This window comes from Ipomoea nil, unplaced genomic scaffold, assembly GCF_001879475.1.
Source record: "Ipomoea nil cultivar Tokyo-kokei standard unplaced genomic scaffold, Asagao_1.1 scaffold2957, whole genome shotgun sequence".
NCBI classification, from domain to species: domain Eukaryota; kingdom Viridiplantae; phylum Streptophyta; class Magnoliopsida; order Solanales; family Convolvulaceae; genus Ipomoea; species Ipomoea nil.
Window position 1 is genome coordinate 3,795,412 of NW_017619385.1, and position 23,589 is coordinate 3,819,000.

A 23,589-nucleotide genomic window follows, 5' to 3' on the forward strand; every position below is an offset into this window, starting at 1 on the left:
CATGAAGTGCGCATGATGCGCCATTCACCCTTCATTTTCTCCTTTGAATTTTTCCAACAATCCCCCACAAATTTAAAGAGGAAAGTAAAAAGAGTAAGGTCTGAGCAATACAAATGAGTTGATCTTAATGTCAGTGTTTGAGAACTTGAACTGACACGTAGTGACACTGAGTAATTTTCTTCCCGGGAGTGATGTTAATCTTGAGCTCACCGGTTAGATAAATTTTGAACTCGAATGCACACACACATCAACTCAAAAAGCAGGTTCTACAAAAGTCAAACTCTTTGACTTCTTATGAACACCCTTAGTATTAAAGAATGTTACGTCTGTCTCAAATATGGACTTCTATCCTGTCAAAGTCTATCACAAAACAGACTTTTAAATGCTCCCAACAATCCCCCACCATTAAAGGGATTTAGGCTGATGCTGTCATTGCCTGATGACGATCAAAACAAATTTTCATGCCAGTGTATAAAACTTGAACTGTCATATAGTGACATTAAGTACTTCTCTAGACAGGAGTGAATTTGATCTTGAACTCATCGAATAGACAAAGTTTGAACTCAACGCACTTAATTTGCTTTGGTCGCCTTGAATCTCATGAGGTCATACTCACGACCCTGAGATATCCCCTGTTAGGTCTATTCTAGGATAGACCTTCAACTCTGTCAAGTCTACCTCATCGCAGACCACCATGATCGGCTACAGAGTATTTATGGGTCCCATACCCATTTCCCTTATGCGTCAAGGACGGCCTTTCTGTTTAGGCCCTTTCTGAAATGATCTGCAATTTTCCTTTCAAATCTCACAAAAGCCATTGTGATTACCCCATATATTATTAGCTGCCGTACAGACTCATGTCTGACTCTTATGTGTCTACGTTTCCCATAGTATACATTGTTTTGCGCAACACAAATGATAGTTTGTGAATCACAATGTGGTGAAGGTGTTGGACACTCCCACAATTACACGGTTATCTCCATGTTTCTTAGCCACTCAGCTTCTTGGGATAATCCCATTATCTTTCATAAGAGGCGGTTAGCCCTTTTCTACTTAAGTTAGGGATCTCTTTTAGGTCTATCTCAACATAGACCATCCCAATTGAGTATAAGACACCAAGAGCACTTTGTACTCATGTCATTATGCGGTGAATTCATTAGGTTTGTCTCAACAAAACCACCCTTTCTCAAAGAGTTATGAATTCATTAAGAGCTGTAGCTCAACCTCACATGCGGTGAATTCATTAGGTTTGTCTCAATAAAACCACCCTTTCTCAAAGAGTTATGAATTCATTAAGAGCTGTAGCTCAACCTCACAAGTACACACACAGTCGGAATGACCAACTAGTGTACTATTTTGTAACTCTTTTCATGGCTTCGTTTGACCACAGAAGTGGGATTCACCACGAATTCATTACCACTTGGACTTCAAGTCCTTCCAATGAGTCAACGACTAATCCTCATAATTAGCCATCAAGTAAGTTGATTCTTTTGACCAAACTTACATGCATTTTGACGAGTACTTCGTTTACTCGTAAATAATCCCTTGAGATTTTCATGTTTAACATGAAACATTCTCTTTCATCATTATTCTCAATACCACAGAGAAACTTTGATGAAAATATAAGGAGTTTATTACCGCCACAATGCAACACTTACAAATAATTTTGTCAAACGTATTTGATCTCTTACCCAGACTGATATTTGGTGCCCAACTTTAGCTCCTTTGTAGACTGAGTTTTGCCGATTTGCTTTGTGTAGCATTATAGAAGCTTCGCACTTTGCCTGATACATGCTCAACAGTTGAATATATTTCAACAAACTTGGTTATCTCAATTGATCACAATTACCCTTTAACTAGGAATATGTTTGAGTTCATATTTATTCGGAATGTCTCTCAACAATGAGACTTCAGAATTGCCACTAGCACAATTTTTCCTTCCCTTAAGGAATTTAAAACTCATATAAAGCATTCATAGGATGCAGATCAATATTACTATTGCAGTACTTCAACAACTTTTATTGCAAGGCTTTGATTGTATTAGCAACATATGAAAGTCATCCTCATTTCAGGTAAAGATCAAGTGGCGCTCTAACTAGCCTGCATGATCAACACCCTACTTCTTAAAAACTCCCAGGTCGAGTGGTGGAACCGAAGTTTACTTAAAAACCATCTTCCTAGACAGAGTGTTCAAGAATGATGACTTTTCCATGTTCTCACTAAATTACAATTGAAGCCTATGATATAAAATTAAGAGCATATATCTATGCACGAATTATTTCAATTAATGTCATTAGTATTCAAAATACTAAAGAAATAAGTACTACTACGTAATCAAAATCTAGACAGCTCAACTAGAATTCAGTACTAAGATAACCATACTTCATGCGAACCCTTTAGAACCAGAGCAAATATAGTTACTCAAAATAACTATTTATTTAAAGATACTCAATACTCATCTTGCTCTGTCAGATTGACTTTTGCTAGTTTTGCCCTTGTGATGGTAGCACTGGTGTGTTCGGTGTCCTTGCTTTTTGCACGCAAAACACCTCCCTTTAAACTTCTTGATTTTTCTACTCCTTACGTTGTAGACGGTTCTGACACTTTGATTTTCAGTTCCATTGGCACCGTACTTTTCTGACAGTGATTCCCAAATGACTTTTGCCGAATCTTGTTTGACATAGATGTCGAACAAATCGTCATCCATTTGTGGCAGCAAGTATCCTCTGGCTGCCGCATTGTCATTTCTAAATTGAATCAGAGTTACACCCGGTTCTTGACCCGGAATGTAATCTATTTCAAGACTGCTTTCTCTCGATTCTTCACCCGGAGTGTAATCAGGTTCATGATTACATTTTGTAGCACCAAACGGAGAGAACACTGTTGGAGTTGGTTCAGGTGCAACTGAATGTAGCACGTAAACCAACTTTAATTGTTCAAAAAGAATAAACATTCTTTGAGCCCATCTGTTGTAATTTCTCCCATCAAGCGCGGTGATCTTTGATAGATCCGGTATGACAGAAGGTGTCATAATGCTAAAGGTTGACTGTTGCAAAATAACGCTTTTAATTGTTGGGTAAAATTGCAACGCCAACGCCCGATCTAGAAGCCTTTTAAGAAGCACGGACACTATTGGTGTATGGTTGAAAGGAAATCTGTGCCGTGTTATAATAACACTACCTTAAAAGCGTTATTTGCCGGGTAACGGTGCAGTTAGAACCTTGGCACGCTTTCGACCGGCTACACAGACCTACTACGGATAGCTTGCACTAGCAATCGCGTAGGCGAACCTCACTATTGCTCAGACGACGGGAGGGAGAAGGAGAATCGAATAAATGACTCGAATTCAAGGTGTGTTCTAAAACGATGTTGGGAGCTGCTATTTATAGTAAGCAGCCCCCCCATCCCTTCCACAAAAGGAAGGACGCATACCATCCATAAATAAGCGCAATATGCGCTGTTACACATGAAGTGCGCATGATGCGCCATTCACCCTTCATTTTCTCCTTTGAATTTTTCCAACACCTTGTGCGTCTGTGTCCCGCTACGTCACTTCCGCTGACCTAATAGTGAAAGTAAACGGCGATGACGAGCAGTTCGCGGTGCCGGATTTTCCATGGCTCAGTGTCACAAGAAACGATTTCCATGCCCCATTTCGAGATAGAGAGCCCAAAGGCCTGTTTTTCAATTTTGTAATTGTTAGATATATTAAATATAATATATTTAATATAATATATATTAAATATAATATAATATATCTATAATATATATTAAATATAATATATCTATATATTATATTTATATATTGAGAAGAGAGAGAGAGGAATAGAAGTAAATGTTTATTACTTCACTTGATGATTATGAATAAACAAAAGCCACATATATATAGTGAAAGAGAAAAACAACAATGCTAAAGTTTAGGAAGTAATTAGAGGCCATGATTCCATGTACTCCATTTCACGTAGTGCTATGCATGCATCCACGTTCACACACCTCCTTTTATTTTTTAACAAATTAACTGCTAACTACTTGGTTTAATATATTACTACTAATAATAATAGCATTATTATTATTATAATATAACATTGCCTCCTTTAAACCAAGTTGGATATATTGGTCATCCCAATTTCCTTATTCAATTTAAGAAATGTCTTCGTCTTCAAGTTGGATATACTGACTTGTATTTCGTTCTGTACACCCACTTTACTCCAATTGGCTTCTTCCCAGGAGGTAAATCTGTTAACTCTCAGGTACCATTCTTTTCAATGGCACGTATCTCTTCATCCATCGCCTTAAGCCAATGAGTTTCTGTAGCAGCCTCCTCAAAAGTTAAAGGATCACAATCTGCAAAGAGAGCAAATTGAATAATCTCTTCATCAGACAGGTCATTATCTTGACCCAAAACATAATCTTGCAAGCGAGCTGGTAAGTGGCGCTCGCGCTGAGATCGTCGAACTGACGATTCTGGCTGTAAAGGAGACTGGACATTATCTGGAATCGGTTGCTCTTCAATAATATTTTCAACAGCAGGAATAACAACTGAACTTTCATCTTTAGCTAACCAATCCCAGGCACCATATTCATCAAAAGTGACATCACGACTTATAACAACCTTTTTAGTTTCAGGATTGTATAGTTTATAAGCCTTTGAAGCGTCACTATAACCAATGAATATGCATTTCTCACCTTTATCATCCAAATTCTTTCTCAATGGATCTGGCACATGTGCATATGCCAAACATTCAAAAACCTTGAGATATTTGATAGAGGGTTTTCTCCCACTCCAAGCTTCTTCGGGCGTCTTATCATGGACACTCTTAGTTGGACACCTATTCAACACATAGACAGCACAAGCAACAGCTTCTGCCCAAAAAGGTTTAGGCAGATCCTTGGATTTCAACATGCACCTTACCATATTCATGATAGACCTATTCTTCCTCTCAGCCACTCCGTTTTGTTGTGGAGTGTATCTAGCTGTCATCTGATGTTGAATACCCTTCTTTTTCAGAAAATCATCACAGGCAATATATTCTGTACCTCTATCAGTTCTCAAGATTTTAATCTCATAACCACTCTGCTTTTCAACAAAAGCCTTAAATTGTTTGAAAACATCACATGCTTCAGACTTTTGCTTCAGAAAGTAAACCCATGTTTTTCTACTGAAATCATCAATGAAAGTAATAAAGTACTTACAACCTCCATGTGAGGGAACCTCCAACGAACACAGGTCTGAGTGAACAATCTCCAACTGTTTTGTAGCTCTCCTTGACTTGCCCACGGGAAAGGGATCTCTATGCTTCTTCCCAATCACACAAATCTCACAGATACGATCAGGGACATTCACAACAGGTAAATCAGAAACAAGTTCCTTTCTCGCAAGATAGTTTAACCCAGAGAAATGGAAATGCCCAAACCGCATATGCCATAACCAATTATCATCACAAACATCAGAATTAAAGCAATCAAGGAGAGTATGCTTAATTTTCAAAGGAAATAGTCGATTTTGGGACATATTTACCTTTGCAATCAAAACTCCTTTAGCATCTTCAATGGTACAACACCCTTGAGCAATATGTATCTTATATCCTTTTTCTGACAACTGACCCAAACTCAACAAATTTTGGTGTAGTTCAGGAACATAGAACACATCGGATATAAAATTGTGAGTACCATCCTTCAACTGAATAGAGATTTTACCTTTTCCCAAAATTGGCACCTTTGACTTATTGCCAAACGTTACTTCAGACCGGACTGATTCATCTAGTTCGGAAAACAATTCTTTCTTCCCACACATATGGTTACTACACCCAGTATCCAAGAACCATATGTTCTTATCAGCAGAAAAACTATCGCTGGCTAAAAGTAAAGTTTCAGAACTCTCACCAGACTTTTCAGCAGTATTTTCAGCAATGTTTGCTTGATTTCCACGATTGTTGTCCTCATTATACCAACAATCCGCAATCTTGTGCCCATACTTGCCACAATTGTAGCAATGAAATGGAAATTTACCTTGTTTGGTATTACCTCCACCTCTTCCTTGGTTGGAGTTACCACGTCCTCCTCCTTGGTTGAAGTTACCACGACCTCTTCCACTAGAACCTCCTCTTCCTCTTCCACGACCTCTACCAGATCCTCCACCTCTTTGATTAGTGCCAGTCACATTAAGGGTGACTTGACTCTTCAAAGCTTCTTCTGCTAGTGGTTCTGATTTTGACGCAATCCTGTCAATATGACTTTCTACCATACCTTTCAGCTCTGCAATTGATAAGAGCTCGGTTTTGTGTGACTCTGTTATTGAAGCCACCACATGGTCATACTTCATCGGCATAGTTCGAAGAACTTTTTCAACCACTGCACCATCTTCAATTGTATCTCTGTATAAACTCATCTTATTCACCATATCAATAAGACGAGTGAAATACGCATCTACTGTTTCTGTAGAGGTCATCTCACAATTATCGTACAACCTTCTCAACGACTGCAACTTAGACTTCTGTGCCCGATCGACTCCTTTGTGTGACACCTTTAAGATGTCCCAAGCTTGTTTTGCTGTTTGAGCACGAGCTAATTGCCCAAAAATGGAATAATGAATACCTTGGTGAATCTGACCCAAGGCCAATTTATCTAGCCGTATAGCGCCTGCTTCAGCTCCTTCGGGTAGACCGGGATCAACAAAGCTCCAATGATTTTGAGCTTGCAAATGTGTGGACATCATAATTTGCCAATAATTGTAATCGAGTTTCCCGTCCAATTTGAGACCCGTCCATACGATATTGAAATTTGCAGCCATATTTCACTACGGAAAATATCTCGGGGTTGAAAGGTTGACTGGCTTTGATACCAAATGTTAGATATATTAAATATAATATATTTAATATAACATATATTAAATATAATATAATATATCTATAACATATATTAAATATAATATATCTATATATTATATTTATATATTGAGAAGAGAGAGAGATGAATAGAAGTAAATGTTTATTACTTCACTTGATGATTATGAATAAACAAAAGCCACATATATATAGTGAAAGAGAAAAACAACAATGCTAAAGTTTAGGAAGTAATTAGAGGCCATGATTCCATGTACTCCATTTCACGTAGTGCTATGCATGCATCCACGTTCACACACCTCCTTTTATTTTTTAACAAATTAACTGCTAACTACTTGGTTTAATATATTACTAATAATAATAATAGCATTATTATTATTATAATATAACAGTAATGGAGCAAATTGGTGCCACTATTTGTTTTTTTTTTTAATTAATAATGGAATTATGGAATGTAGAAAAGGGTTGTGAGACAAAATATAATATTTCTTCCGTCTCATTTTATGTGTTAGGGTCGATAATTAACGATGTATAATTGAAGTTATTTTAAATTAATTTTTTTATAATATTAAGTATAGTGTTAGTATATAAATTTATATATTTAGAAAATACATTAAAACTACTATTAAACACACAAAAAAATAATTTTTTTTTTTTGAAAGTTACTGGTTCTATTACATTGTAGTATCTGTTCATATACTTTCTCAACCTACTGAAACACAAAGAACCAATAACGCCTCCACTGAGGCCCGAACTCATAATCTTCCAAATGGAAGTCCAACCCGGGTACCATTAGACCACATAGACCACAAAAAAATAATTTAATTTGGTATATTTTTAATATACATAGTACGATAAAGAGTTGATTTGACTAATAAATAGTAAGAGAAAATTACACTTTTGGTCTTATAACGATAAAGAGCGTGTTAATTTGACTACAATTTAGTCACGTAACTATGCAATTTTTAACACATTTGTTCTTCCTGGCCAAACCACCGACGAAATTTGACCGAAAAAATATAAACTATTTTTTTTTTGAATGTTACTGGCTCCTACTGAAACACAAGAACCAATAACGCCTCAACTGGGGCTTGAACTCACAACCTTCCAAATGAAAGTCCAATCTGAATACCATTAGACTACATAGTTTTTGTAACAAACAAATTGATCATTTTAGCTCTTCCTTCTCCCCCCTTCTTCATCGAGAGAGCAGATTGGACTTGCCGACACCGGAGTCGCCTATGAGCACCACCTTGCAGAGGTAATCATAGTCATCATCAGCTCTACTGTAGCCGCCAGCCATCTCTATACGCATATACAAATACAGTAAAGTATGTATGTATATGAATGATAAAAAATATGCAGACTAAAAAGATATGTTCCTTAGAACAATGAAGCAGACGTTAAATATTTTCTAAATTTGGGATTATTAATAATAGAATACAAATGGTTCACACGAATAAAATGACCAATTTACCCTCATAATTAAATAATTCAAAAAGTTTATATTTTTCCGACCAAATTTCGTCAGTGATTTGACCGGGAAAATTAAATGTGTTAAAAATTGCATAATTACATGATTAAATTATTAGTTTTTAAAATTAAGTACTCAAATTAATACGCTCTTATAATTATAAGATCAAAAGTGTAATTTTCTTTAAAAAGTAAATATGGCAGGTAAAATAAGATACAAGGAATATACAAGTTATTTGACATTCTGAGCAATTGCTCCTAATTCAAAATGTCTTTATTTAAAAATTGCGCCACAATTTCTCGAGTGTCATCTTTCTTGTCTTGAAAACTTTATTGGTTAAAATAATATATTTGTTGCTAATTCACATGACGCGCTTTGTTAAAATGAAATAAAGCATGCATCACATGACGGAATGTATGCTCTTTTCTTGATGATTATCCTAAGAAGCTGAAAGTTACGTTGCTAAAATAATCATCGATAAAAAATCATATTCATTTGAAGAAATAACTACAAGAAATCATTCGCGATACAATTGTGGGAACATCGCACATGGACATTGGTTGGTCGGTTCTTTACGGACCGAAACATGAAAGTGGAGATGATGAAGTGAGTCATGGCCTCGGTATGACGGCCACTCATGGGAATTGAGATAACGGACGTTACCCCGAACTTATATCTCTTTACATTCTTTGATGAGGCAGACATGCGCCGGGTGTTGGAGGAGGGTCCTTGGGCGTTTGAGAACGCGACGTTTCTTTGCCAGGTTTTGAATGACGGGGAAGATCCGACGCAAGTAGTGTTGAACACTGTGGACTTCTGGCTGCAGGTTTATGATATTCCATTGGGATACCGGACTGTAAAGGTGCTTGAGCGGATTGGGGATTTCGCGGGGGTGTTTTTACGTTATGATGAACGTAATTTTGAGAGACCGTGGACCTCGTTCGGGTACGTATAACACATGATGTATCTGTCCCTTTGAAACGTAGTATGAAGATGATCATGCGGGATGGGACGTGGGTCTGGATAAATTTCAAGTACGAGCGTTTGCATATGTTCTGCTTTTTTTGTGGTGTAATGGGGCATACTGATAAATTCTGTTTAGCTGCTTGTCGTTCGTTATTGACACCCGATCAATATCTGTTTGGTGCGGCTATGAGAGCGGGTGGTAATAATCCAGCCAAGATATTGGGTGATAAGTGGTTTAAGATAGGGCAGGAGAGAAGGAAAGAAATCGGGTTTGGTGTTGGTGGCTACGGACACAATGTTGCGGTAGCAAGTGGGTCGGCTATATCCGGAACAAGAGGCCGGGTGGCGGTGGGTAGAGCTACGGGGGAGGGTGGTGACGGTCAGTTGGGGTTGGGGAGGAAGAGGGAGTAAGGGTGGATCCAAAGAGACGTAGAATGGATGGGGAGATTGGTGGTGGAGTGGAAGTAGGGGTGGACATTGAGTCGGAAAGCTTATGTTTGGCGGATTCTGAGAATGGGGGTGGTAGGGGGCACCGGGTGAGGGAGGGAGTGGTGATGGAGGAGGATATAGCAATGACGGATGTTCAAAAAAACTTGCAGATGGCCTAATGAGTACTTTGAGCTAGAACTGCTGTGGCTTGGGTAATCCACGGACAGTTCGAGAAATTGAGGACATAGTGTCCCGCAAGAAACCTGATTTTGTATTTCTGATGGAAACTAAGGTTAACCGAGATCATGCAGAGTGACTTCGGATTAAGCTTGGTTTCGAAGGCCTTTTTAATGTGGATAACACTGTATTGAGTGGAGGACTGGCATTGTTATGGAGAACGAATGATACTGCAAGAATAATTGGTTATTCTAATAATCACATAGATGTTGAGGTGAGTTTGCCAGGTTTTGATAAGTGGAGGATGACTGGTTTCTATGGCTTCCCGAAGCGTCCGCAGAGAAGGGAGTCGTGGGACCTTATTCGGTCATTGGCAAGTAGATCGGATCTGCCATGGGTAATCATTGGAGATTTTAATGATCTCTTATATCAGTATGAGAAACGAGGAGGAAATCCCCATCCAGACAGCTTGCTACGGGGCTTTGGAGAAACTATTGAGGAGTGTGGTTTGACACAATTACCAATGTCTGGATATCCCTATACTTGGGAGAAGGGAAAAGGCACGCCAAACTGGATAGAGGAACGATTGGATAAGGTTTTGGCTACTCAAACCTGGAGAGAGTTGGTGGCTGATGCAAATGTGCAGAATATATTAACCCGGAAATCAGATCATTCTTTCCTTTTCCTTGGGATTCTCAATCTTCGGGGAAGGAGGGGTGTTCTGAGAAGGGGTTTTCGTTTTGAGATGGCATGGCTACATGATGAGGGGTGTAGGGAAGTGGTGGAAAAATCCTGGGGCGAAGGAAGAAGTAGGGGGTTGCAGGAGTGTGTCACTCTATGTGGTGATCGGTTAACACGCTGGGGTGGAGACCGATTCCATAAATTTGGTGAGAAAATATTGAACTTGCGTAAGGAACAGTTGCGCCTCAGGGGGTGTACGGATCCGGTATCCCTAGCCGAGTTTCGGAGACTAGATGAATGTTTGGCTCGTATTGAATTACAGGAGGATACGTACTGGAGACAGAGGGCCAAACAGCATTGGCTCAAGGATGCAGATGCAAACACCAGGTTTTACCACAGGTATGCTTCTCATCGAAAGAAAAAGAATGTTATTACTAAAGTTATGAATAATGATGGGGATTTGATTTAGGGGGATGCCATGAGGAATGTAATCTTGGATTATTATCGTGGTATTTTTAACTCGAGTTCTCCTACTGTTAATGATGATTTCTTTGGGAGTATACAATCACGTGTAACAGGCACACAGAATGAGAGTTTATTGCGCCCATTTGAAGAGAGTGAGGTTAAATTTGCATTGTTTTCAATGTATCTTGATAAAGCACCAGGCCCGGATGGTATGAACCTTGAGTTTTATCAGCACATTTGGGATGTAGTGGGTACTGATGTTTCTTCTTATATTTTGAATTGTCTGAATACTTGCTCAATGCCTGATAAATTGAATGAAACAAACATTATTTTGATCCCCAAGAAGAAAACCCCGGAAATGGTTTATGATTATAGGCCAATTGCTTTGAGTAATGTCGTTTACAGAGTTATGGCGAAGATGATTACAGCCAGGATGAAGCCACTAATGGAGAATATTATATCTGAGTCCCAGAGTGCATTTATATCTGGAAGGCTAATTACAGATAATATCTTGATAGCTGCGGAAGTTGGCCATTATTTGAACAGGAAGCAATGTGGACTAACAGGTTGGGGGGCTTTAAAGCTGGATATGGCTAAGGCTTACGACCGTATGGAATGGTCTTTTTTTGCAAAGGATGCTAAGGGCACTGGGATTTGATGAAAGATGGATAGAGTTATTGATGATGTGTGTAACCACTGTGTCTTACAGTGTACTGGTAAATGGTTCAAGAATTGATCAAATAACCCCGACTCGTGGTTTAAGGCAAGGTGATCCCCTGTCACCTTATTTGTTCATTATTTGTGTTGAAGGGCTTTCAATATTATTAAAACAGGCACAGGCAAAGGAAGAGATACATGGCTGTAGAGTGGCTAGAGGAGCTCCCTCCATTACCCACTTATTCTTTGCTGATGATAGTCTGCTTTTTCTCAAAGCAAATATTCAAGAGGCGGGTGTGGTTAAACGTTGTTTGTCGGAATATGAAAAGATGTCTGGCCAAGCAGTTAACTATCACAAATCGAATATTTGTTATAGTAAAAATACACGAGGTGAAATAAGGGAGGAGATTGCCGATATATTGGGAGTTGTGCAAGCGCAGAATTTTGGAAAGTATTTGGGGCTTCCATAATTTGTGGGCAGGAATAGAAAAGTGGCGTTCTCTTATATTGAAGATAAGATAAGGCAGGGGATTAACTTGTGGAATAAGAAACTTTTGTCACAGGCAGGAAAAGAAGTTTTATTGAAAAGTGTGGCTCAATCTATGCCTACCTTTTCGATGAGCGTTTTTCTACTCCCTACGACTCTGTGCACTGCCATTGAGCGAACCATGAATCGATACTGGTGGAGATCGAGAGATGACCAGGGTATTCATTGGAAAGCTTGGGATAAACTGTGTATCCCAAAAGAATATGGAGAATTGGGATTCAAAGAGTTGCGAGCCTTTAACCTTGCAATGTTGGGCAAACATGCGTGGCGCTTTCTGACACAGCCACAATCATTGGTTTCAAGAGTTTATAAAGCCAGGTACTATCCCACTAATTCTTTCTATGAAGCATGCTTGGGAAATAACCCAAGTTTTTGTTGGCGAAGTATTATGGCGGCACAAGATTTGATTTGTGGAGGGGTTAGGCGCAGGATTGGGGATGGCAAATCAACTTTGATTTGGGACCATCCATGGTTGCAAGATGTGAGTCAGCCGAAAATATTAACAGAAAAACCACCCCAATTAGCACAGGCAAAGGTGATGGGACTGATGGATCAACAGACAGGAACCTGGGATCAGGATATTCTAACTGATATTTTTGACCCTGAGGATGTAAAGCGAATTTTAAAAATACCTGTGTCACCCGATTATGAGGATTTGTGGTATTGGTATGGGGACCCAAAAGGAGAATATTCGGTTAAAAGTGGCTATAGAACAATAGTAGGTAACTACACCCAAGTGGTTGGGACCTTTGATAAATGGAAAATATTATGGAAGCTTAAAGCCCCCCAAAGTGGAAAACATTTTTGTGGAGAGCTCTAAATGATATTTTGCCCACTACAAAGAACCTACTTATAAAGAGAGTTGATATTGATCCAACATGTGCCATGTGTGGGATTGGGCATGAAGATATTGTGCATTCTTTGATCACATGTGATTATTCAACAAACATTTGGGCACAATCCCACCTTCCAATCCCCAATAGTGTCACAAATATTTTCAGTGACTGGTTTAATGATTTGATGAATATTTTAGATAATGATGGAATTATTTATGCAGTGGCACTCTTATATTATATTTGGCGTGCAAGAAATGGGGCTGTATGGGATGCGACCTTACCCAGACCTCGGAAGATAATTGCAATGGCATCATCAGCTGTGAACGCTTGGAAAGTAGCCCATCCCGGTCTGCATCCGCCGGCCACCTCCGCGGCATCAAGCAGCCGGACTGCTCCCGTGGTGGACACCCACACTGCAACGGCGGTCCCTTCGGCAACAACCAATACTATTGTTGTGCCAACTACACCACAGCTGCCAACGCCGAACATGGTACACCAAGCCACGCAAAACATGAGGGATCAATGTTACTTCGATGCGGCGTACGACCCACAGACAAACAAAGCAGCGGTGGGAGCTATTATTCTAAATTTGCAAGGACATTATATTTCGGCTATGACTGCCCCTATGATAGACTGTTTTTCGGCCCTAATGGCGGAGGCCTTTGCATGCAAGGAAGTTTTGTCGTGGCTAAGAAGTCGCGAAATAAAGTCTATCGAGCTCTTCACGGATTGTTTGGTGCTTCAACAACATTTATCATCTGTGACACACTCGTCAAGATCGTACTTGGGTTATGCCATTGATAGTTGCAGGACTAGTATATTATCTTTTGATTATTGTTTACTTCATTATGTTCCTAGTCTAGATAATTATTTAGCTCATACTCTAGCATCTACTGCAATTACTCAGTCAACTAGTATGTACTCGGACTATGATCCACCAGCATCTATTTCTGCATATTTTGAATAAATGCCGTACATGCTCCTTTCAAAAAAAAAACTACAAGATAAAATTAAATTTGTTATATTAAATTGATAATTAAAAAATTATTATAGTAAACTATTGACATTAAAAATGTTTAGTGAAATTAGTGATTAAATAGCTTTGAATATGTATAAAAGATAACAAAAAAATTTGATTATGTTAGAGTAGTGTATTTAAAAGAAATACAATATGAAACTTAACATTAACTTTGGTCAATTAATTGGAATCACGCATTGGGTATTGATAAAATGGTACACCTAATTTACAATCTATATTCAACATAGATGAGAAAATATGTCTATTATCATTGTCTTTTTGGAGAAGAAGGATTTTGTTCTGTTTTTGAATATGCATTGCGCCAAGGCACTAAAATTGCAGTGAAGCACACCAGGGGATTAGATTAAATCAAGAATTCATTTCTGGCGGAAGTGACAACAAGAGGAAGCATGTATCACGCCAATTAATATTGTGTTGCAAAAATTATAATTAGGTATTATCCATTGATGGTGTTTCCCTCTAAAACTGCTATTACACCCGTTGATTTTATAACAAATTATACCACAAGTCATAATTATGTATTCTTGAAATATTTACTTTTATGAAAACTTTGATAATCTTGCATAGATATACGTCAGGGTACCGAATGATACTTTGATAAGTTCTGAAATACTAATTTAAAAATATACATTCAGAATTGAATTATTCACGCAATGTGCATGTGATAACTAGTTTTTAAGATAACAGAAAGAAAGTTAGTTTATTATCGTGGTGTTTTTCACCACAATTTTAGTGCCTTGGCGCAGTGTATATACCTTCAGAAACAGAACAATATCTTCCTTCCACAAAAAGACAATGATAATAGACATAGTTTCTCATCTGTGTTGAATATATACTATAAATTAGGTATATTGTTTTATCAATGTCCAATGTGTGATTCTAATTAATTGACCAAAGTTCATGTTAAATTTTATATTGTATTTTTTTAAAATAACATATTCATAGTATATATTTAACAATCATGTCAATTTTGATTGGGATGAGGTTCGAACCTACGACCTTCAATTCTTTGAAAATGAGTAAGTTAAAAAATAATAAATAGTTAACGAAATATTCCGTTACTAAATTTTACACGAATGCAAGGATATTTAAGAAAAGTTAATGATATAATAGACAGTAAAGTAAGAAAAATAATAATAATAAATACTAAAATCAAAATAATATTGACCATTAATTTCAACAAACAATTACATCAATATTTTTTAGTTCCTGTTAGGGGCTTAACTTTATTGGCTCTTATTATATTTGTATACTAGTTTTTCATGCGCATTGAGCGAATGAGATAATGTCCAATGATTATTATTAAATAAGTACTTCAAAGTATATTAATATATGATTATATAGGAATATTCATGCATAGGTAATTGAATGTTGAATTTGTTTATTTAAATCAGTAATTCAAAGTATATATATATATATATATATATATATATATATATATATAAATGCAAGATAATATATGAGACAATGATTATAATTGTCACTTAAATAAATGTTTGCAATTTTGTAATAGCGCTAGTCTTAATTCTTAGTCTAAAAACGATAGTTTAAATATATACTACTTTGGTTTAAATTTCTCTACGGGTGTGTTTGGAAACTCGGAAAATGATTTTTAGAAATTATCTTCAGGATTTTCAGTGTTTGGCTAGAGATAGAAAATGAAAGTCAATGAAAAATAGGAGTGTGGTCATTGAAAAATACATGGAATTTTCCAGAAAATGACTTTCATATTTTTGGGAAGGCATTTTTTGTTTGCAGTAGTGGAGCAGCCAATCACCCCCGCCGCCACCACCACCGCCAACCATTCCCACCACCCACCACCTCCACCATCCACCCCCATTGGCCCCCACCACCACCACCAACCATCCCACCACCCACCACCCCCTAGCACCACCCACAACCCACTACCTCCCCCCACCACTCCCACCCCCACAACCATTAAATACAACCAAAACTTATGTTGCATGGAATTTAAAATAAAAGTTGTTATATTCTAAACAAAACAATAAAAATGTTTTTTTATATATATAACAATAACAATTAAAATGTTTAAGTATATACAGTTCTGCTCATTTTTTGAAAAAAGAACCAAACACACAAAGACAATTTTCTGCTGTGCAGCCAAACACTAGAAATGAAAATATTTTCTGAAAAATGACTCATTTTTCTGAAAACATTTTCTAGAAGTCATTTTCTTGCTTTCCAAATGGACCCGTCTTCTTAATTCTCTTTTGGGTAGCATTGTCATTATCTTCATCATCAGTACTTGTCTTTTTTCTTTTTTTTTTTCTTTTATTGTTAGTGTGTCATGTGCAATTGGGTTATTGGTGGTAGCATAGAGGGCACCATCATGCAATGAGATTATGGTGTAGAAAGTTTTAGATGTGCCTTAATGTGTATATGATTGGAAAAGTACCTCTGCTGAAGCCCAAAAAGTCTTATGGAGTCTGCTTGATTGATTTGGGGTCGTTATGTTGTGCATCCGTGTGCGCACCATGCATGGTGCATACGGATGCAAAAACGACGTCGTTTTGACTAAAAACGCGCGTCCCACCTAAAAAAAATTTAGTTTTGATTCCCCTCAACAACATTATGTTGTTCATTAATTCTGGATTTTTAATTCATAGATTCTGGATTTTTAGTTCATTGATTCTGAATTTTTAGTTCGTTCATTGATTCTGGATTTTTAGTTCATTGATTCTGTATTTTTAGTTCATTGATTCTGGATATTTAGACGTAAATTGAAACTGATTTTTTTTTCATTCATGCTGGATATTTAGTTCATTCATTATGGATATTTAGTTCATTCATTATGGATTTTTAGTTCATTCATTCTTTATTTTTAGTTCATTCATTCTGTATTTTTAGTTTATAGATTCTTGATTTTTAGTTCATTGATTCTGGATTTTTAATTCATTGATTCTGGATTTTTAGTTCAAATTATGTACAATATAATACTGTTTTTGGGAATCGAAACTGGATTTTTTTTTTTAACTGGGACGCGCGTTTTTAATAAAACGACATCGTTTTTACATCTATGCACCATACATGGTGCATACAGATGCGCAGCATAATTTGACATTGATTTGGGAATTTGTAGCCTCCAATTTTTGAGTCTTATCATCTCTAGAGTGTGAATTTTAGACTTTGTTGCATTCTTGATCTGATGTATCAAGCTGTTGATCTTTCAAAATATTTAAATCTGTTGATTCTTGCTTGAGCTTTGATAATATATATCTTCATAAATTAATCATCTGATTTTGATCTGGTTCATGGTGTCACGTACTGGCTTCCATAAAAAATGGTTCGAATTATACCAATTTTTAAAAGCTCAAACTTACACTCCAACTTAGACTATATTCTCCAAACTTAAACTCCAAGTTACACTCCAAGGTTGTCATCATGCGTAGAGGTTGAGTGCTGAACAGACGCTACCTGGTGCTCCAAGGATAAACTCCAACTTACACTCCTTACGCTATAGCCTCCAAACTGACAGTCCATCTTACACTCCTTAGAGCATCCACACTCGGAAAGAATTTAGGGTTATTTCTTACTTTAAATCTCTCAAGAAAAGTTAATAATTGATGTGGGGAAGAATTATTTAAAAAATAATTAATCTGCAAATGTTGAAATAATGTCAGAGAGAAAAAAAAAAAAAACCAACAAAAGCTGTGCGCGTTCACCAGGACTAGTCCAAACATTTTATAGGTCCGGGGCGAAATTTAAAAAAGGGCCCTATATGAAAAATTAAAATTAAAATTTAATAATAATAATAAAAATGATAATATCAAATAACTTGAAATAAGATTACAAAAAAATTCTACGTGCTTTACTCGATGCAAAATCATAAATAATTGCATCAAGATTAATATTTTCTAGCATATCCTTCTCAATACACAAAATCGCTAAACCATTCAATCTTTCTTTTGACATTGAAGATCTCAAGTAGGTTTTCAATAACTTCTTCTCTCCGCTGATGCTACAGTCATGGGTATCGTCAATAATATTCGATAAGCAATAGAAACCATTGGGTAGCAATCTACAACTTTGACAAACTCAATATTTTTTTCTAATATATCCTAATATATATATATATATATATATATATATATATATATATATATATATATATATATATATATATATATCATAGCTATGGGCCCCCCTCTAGAGATGGGCCCTAGACAGGAGCCTAGCCTGCTCTTGCCCCAGGGCCGACCCTGGCGTTCATGTACAACCAAATGCCACACGGACGGGTGCAGTGCATGCGCTCAGATGCGCTGACAGCACGCCTGACGCAATATTTTTTTTTTTTTTAAATTCAGTTTTCTCTTCTTCTTTTTCTATCCCCTCCCACATTCTCTTTTCTAATCATTTTTACATTCTCCCCTAATATTCCCAATTGATAATGTTGCTCTATAGCCTCCAAACGGACACTCCACATGTAAAATAGCTTTTTTGACTTTTTTTTTTATCTTAAAAAGGGATTTTTTGACTTTAAAAACTCCTCCTCCAACCGCGCTAAAACATAGCCTCCAACTTAGTCGCTCAAGTCTTTAACCAATGCGCCATATTAACCTATTGGTTAATATCTTTTTATAAAATGTATTTCTTATCAATTTGACTAGAATAGCGTATAATGTAACTTTAGACACTCCAGCCCTTCTATCTTTCTCATGTTCATTGACTTTGACTTGAACTGATACACGCTCCGAGGTAAGCTCCAAACTCTACTCCAACTCTTAAAAATGATTAGCTAAATTTAGTATTTGATCCCATGCCTTCTCCAAAAGCATTTAAACCCTTCTCCACTTGATCATATGTGTCAAAGTGGAAGCAAATGACTTACAAGGGAGAATTCTATTTTTCAAGAATTCGTATCTCCCTTTGACTCAATTTTGACTTTAGGAGATATTTATCTAGAGTAAAAATAAAATTTGGGAATTTCTAAAAATACAATTTGGCTCATCAAAACTAATACATTTAATTCGTAACACATTGCACCAAAATGAGATGTTGATGTGTTTAATTGCAACTTCAAAAATTTTAAGGCCTAATTGACTTTTTAGGTAAAGTTCAAATGTTTATTTGACCATTTTCCCTTTATATTACAAAGTGAAAAAGTTTTATACTACAAGTGCATAAGTTTATACTAGTAGTACGAAGACTAATATAAGTAATAAAAAAAAGGGTTGGCATTTTGATAATTTCTCTAACTTTGAACTTCATAAGTTTTTTATATTACAAATGTAAAAGTTTTATACTAAAGTGTATAAGTTTATACAACAAGTGCTAAGTGTAATATTACTTTGAGATATATACAAAAAATGCAACCTCATTTTACCTAAATTGATATTTTGAAAGTGCATAGGTATATACTATAGAGTGCAAAGAATTATACTACAAAGTGCAAAAAACTTTTATATTACAAGTGCATTGTCTTATATTATTACAAAGTATGAATTTCTTTTAGAGCCGTTGATATGGACTAGTTAATGGCTCGGGTCAAAAGAGAACACGCGCCCAGGAGAGAAAAAGGAACCAATTACAGCTGTCCATCTGAACAGATCTAACGGATCATAAACACTTTATAAAAATGCGGTGGAATTTTTGTAAATAATTCAAACTTTGAAGTGCAAGTAAATTGGGTTAAAAGTGTAAATAACCGTTTAATGTAATACGCCTAAGTGCAAGTAAAATGTATTAAAAGTGGAACAATATAATGTACACCGAGCTAGCATCAATAAATGCACCTAACGTTATCATTAGTTACACCAAACGTTATCATTAAGTGTATCAATGTATAAAGGTAAATTACTTGCACTATTAAATATAAATATTTCTGCTTTTAAATGGTTTTACTTGTAACTTATCACCTTGCCACCATTTGGATAAAACTTTATTTGCTTTTAGTAATACATATACAACGTATTTGGTTCATCGAATAGGTCGGGAATGGAATACCATTTCCAGGAATAGACCTATTACATTGTTTGTCTTGTCCTTTTATTCTTAGAAATAGCATTTTTGGGAATGAGCTCTTTCCTTTGCAGGGGAATAACCATTCCTAGGGGACCCCACTGGTATTAGCTATTCCCAAGTATTTCGGAATAGCTTTTGTACTATAATACCGATCGAAAATACTCTTTTGTATTATAACCCTTAAATATATAATATATATTTATTTAAATAAATCTATTTATTTATATATGATGGGATATGGGAACCTAGGGGATCCATTTTATTAAGAAAGTATTGGCCCAAGTGGGAGTGGTGAAGGAAGGAGGTTGGTCCAAGTCTTGTTGGGCTAAGAAGACAAGCATGAATGGTGGCCCAAAGGAAGAGAGAGAAGAGGTTGCTGGGGCAAAATCGCCAGTGGCGGCCATCGCATAACAAAGTCATAGAAAATAAGGCACACAGGCCATAAGTCTAAACAAGGGAAAACAATAAGAGCTACACAATCTAACGGTCCACTAGCGCGCTCTCCAAAAGCTACTCAAAACCTGAAAAAATATTAGGGATAACACCCGTCAGCGAAAGATGCTGGTAACCCACCAATACGCATTAAGTATCATAATATATAGATATATTCAAAACCATTTGAGACTAGAAATACAGTGTATATCATTTTAAAACCAAGAGAGGGAACATCAATAGACTCATCATAACACTCTCAACAAAGACCAACCATCAACGACAATCAACAAGTCAATAAGGACAACAACCAACATACTCAACACTAGATGCAACCTACCATAATCAAGGTAGAGTTCACAATAGACATGGTCATAAGCAATAGGAAGAGATTCATACTCAACAACACGTTCCAAGCCCACATAGGACATAGTCAAACCGAAGCATTCATCGTAGAGTCATCTCAACGACCCAAATCATATTGGACCAGTGTGGAGGGTTCCAAATCATCAATCACATATCATAGAGTCATCGCAACGACTAGGACCGTAGCCCAATGGAAGCAGATCTAGCAAATTTAAGTGTATACACCCCCTATTGAGATTCCAAGCTCAACGGGTTAGCTACTATCTCTGGCAACTGGAATGAGTTTCCCAAGTTGCCCACAAATCATAACTATCCAAACGGCGACCCTGACCTTTAAACCCACTACCGGATCAGTTCACACATAAGTCCCCACATTGTCCACTTTACCAGCTCAATCATCTCATCACATCAAATCCAACATATCAACAAGAGTCAATACACACGAAATCTAGAGATACAACAAAACATAGATTTCGCACGAAGTGCGTACAACAACGGATAAGCCCAACAATAGCTTAGTCAAGGAACAATCAACAAAGTACAACATTTGTACAAGATCACATCAAGGGATTCACTCGAGAGGTTTCAATGAAAGACATGAAACGATACTCAACCACACAATGGACTTCAATCCAATATCAACATGATTGGCAACCCAAGTTGCCAATCCTCAAAAGGAATGGACAAACAACACATACTAGCATCAACGACATCATATCTAGCATGCTCATCAAACGGGTAAACCAAAACGATTCCAACAAATCTCAAAGACTAACATAAATCCAACGAATCACAAAGTTGGACTATTAGCACGATTCAAGACACCAAATCCTAACATAGATATTTAGGACATCGTTCTAGACATACGAAACATCAAGGAGACACCCAAAAGCTCAACAATCCAACAAAGGGAGGCCAAAACATCACAAACCAAAGGGTGGAACCACGGGAAAACAACCAACCGTCACGATCCACCTGTGTACCCCGCGGGTGGAACTGCGGGTGGGTACCTACCCGCGGCTCTGCCCGCCGGGTACACACATCCACCCACGGGTGGACAAGTGCCCGTCGTTCCGCTCGCTGGGAACATCCTGTGCACACAACAATTCCCTTCGGGGAATTTCATCTCCAAGGTCAAGTTCAAGTCCAAACACTCCAAATCTCACATACAACAAGGAAATGACTTGAACCCAATAATAGATCAATAGATAGCATTTAAGAAACCTAGATATAAGCTCTAAACATGCACTATCACAAGATCATGCATCAAATCACTCACAACATCAAGAATCATCAATAACAAGTAGAAAATAGGTTTCGTATAGCATGGGTTACCTTTGAAGACCAAAAAGCTCTTTATTTCTACCCTCCTAAGCTTCTCCTTGAAGCTCCTCTTCAACCAAATCTTCTTACACAACCAAAACCACAAGAAAACACTAAACTTAGATAAAGACTAGGTAAAACCAAATAAAAACGCCAAAAAATCCTAGATCTTACCCCTCCTTAAGCTTGGGAGATGGAAATGTGGAATCTTGGAATGATTCCTAGCAAGGTTGGATGAGATTCTTCTTGACTTGGGGAAGAAGCCAAGTTTTCTTAGAGAGAAGGTAGAGAAAAGCTTTCTTGCCAAAGTGGGGAAATGAAATTTAGGCTAGATAGGGTAAGGCTTCATGACCAAGCAAGTGGGAAAAGACCATAATGCCCTTACTTTCCCTAAAAAAGCTTAGGAAAACCCCCAAAGAGTTAGGTACAACCATTAAAGCTAAAGGTTCCCCTTTTTGATTTAAATCAATTGACCAAGGAGTTGGTCAACTTAGGTCCTCCGACTATCAATTAAGGAATTTTCAAGGCAAGAATGAATTAATTAAGAAATTAATTCGGGCTTAAAGAACGAATTTCCGGGGTGTCACACTCTCCACCCCTAACAAGAACAAAACAGTCGCCTGGTGCGCATCTCCATGGGAAGCGGTGCCCTACCATAAAGCAAGGGGCAGGCTGGAGTTGGAGTAAAATGAATAAAGTATGTTACCAACAAATATCAAACCCAAGACCTCTTATATGGTAAACACACTTCAACCCACCAAGGCACACCACTTCTCATATACTAAAGCGCGACACCTTACATTTGTCCTATATTTATGGGCAGGCAACTTTGACAACCAGCCATTGGCCCGCCGCCGGCGTGGCCCACCACTGCTGAAAATTACGGAAATTCCGACCACCTGAAAGTGATCTTAAATCAAGTCAAAAGCCTTGTTCCGACCACTTTTGGTATCCGGAAAAACCTTTGTTGCTATTTCCGACCACTTTTTGGTTTCAACTTGATTTAAGATCACTTTCAGGTGGTCCGAAATTCCATAATTTCTAGTAGTGAATGTTGTCCCTGAATTGTCTGAACGTGTGTATATATATTGTCACCCATCCTACCAACATTGCCCTTGAATTATGAATTTTCTAAACAGGAATGGAATAATATATACACATGTTCAGTCAATTCAAGTGCAACATTTATACTAGAGTTAATTCCACTAGAGGTCCCTTGTCTTTGGTGGCAATTCTAAATTTAGTCCCAGACTTTCGTTTTTGCCATTTAACATCCCAGGCTATTAGTTTTTGGACACTTTTAGTCCTTCTCATTATTTTTCTTATTTTTAGTAAGGGAATTTTTGTCTATTCATGTTTTTTTTTTTGTTATT

General features: G+C 37.2%; 2 protein-coding genes across 2 annotated transcripts; both read left to right on the forward strand.

The window, feature by feature from the left end:
- Positions 1-9,716: 9,716 nt before the first annotated feature.
- LOC109162741 lies at positions 9,717-11,038 on the forward strand. Its single transcript, XM_019311424.1, has 2 exons — positions 9,717-9,863; positions 10,040-11,038. Exons 1-2 carry the CDS (start codon positions 9,717-9,719, stop codon positions 11,036-11,038), a joined length of 1,146 nt encoding a protein of 381 aa, XP_019166969.1.
- A 9-nt stretch (positions 11,039-11,047) lies between these two features.
- LOC109162742 lies at positions 11,048-14,041 on the forward strand. The gene is made up of 4 exons (XM_019311425.1): positions 11,048-11,652; positions 11,744-12,022; positions 12,173-12,960; positions 13,296-14,041. The coding sequence occupies exons 1-4, from the start codon at positions 11,048-11,050 to the stop codon at positions 14,039-14,041; spliced, it is 2,418 nt and encodes an 805-aa protein (XP_019166970.1).
- The last annotated feature ends 9,548 nt before the right edge of the window (positions 14,042-23,589 follow it).

Excerpts from the sequence above, each read along its gene's own strand:
- LOC109162742 (XM_019311425.1), top strand. The coding sequence starts at position 11,048 with ATGAGGAATGTAATCTTGGATTATTATCGTGGTATTTTTAACTCGAGT. Across the intron at positions 11,653-11,743 it reads GCTTACGACCGTATGGAATG|TGTACTGGTAAATGGTTCAA; the intron begins GTCTTTTTTTGC and ends TGTGTCTTACAG. Across the intron at positions 12,961-13,295 it reads TGGCTATAGAACAATAGTAG|TGGCACTCTTATATTATATT; the intron begins GTAACTACACCC and ends TTATTTATGCAG.
- LOC109162741 (XM_019311424.1), top strand. The coding sequence starts at position 9,717 with ATGGATGGGGAGATTGGTGGTGGAGTGGAAGTAGGGGTGGACATTGAG. Across the intron at positions 9,864-10,039 it reads AGGATATAGCAATGACGGAT|CTTGGTTTCGAAGGCCTTTT; the intron begins GTTCAAAAAAAC and ends CTTCGGATTAAG.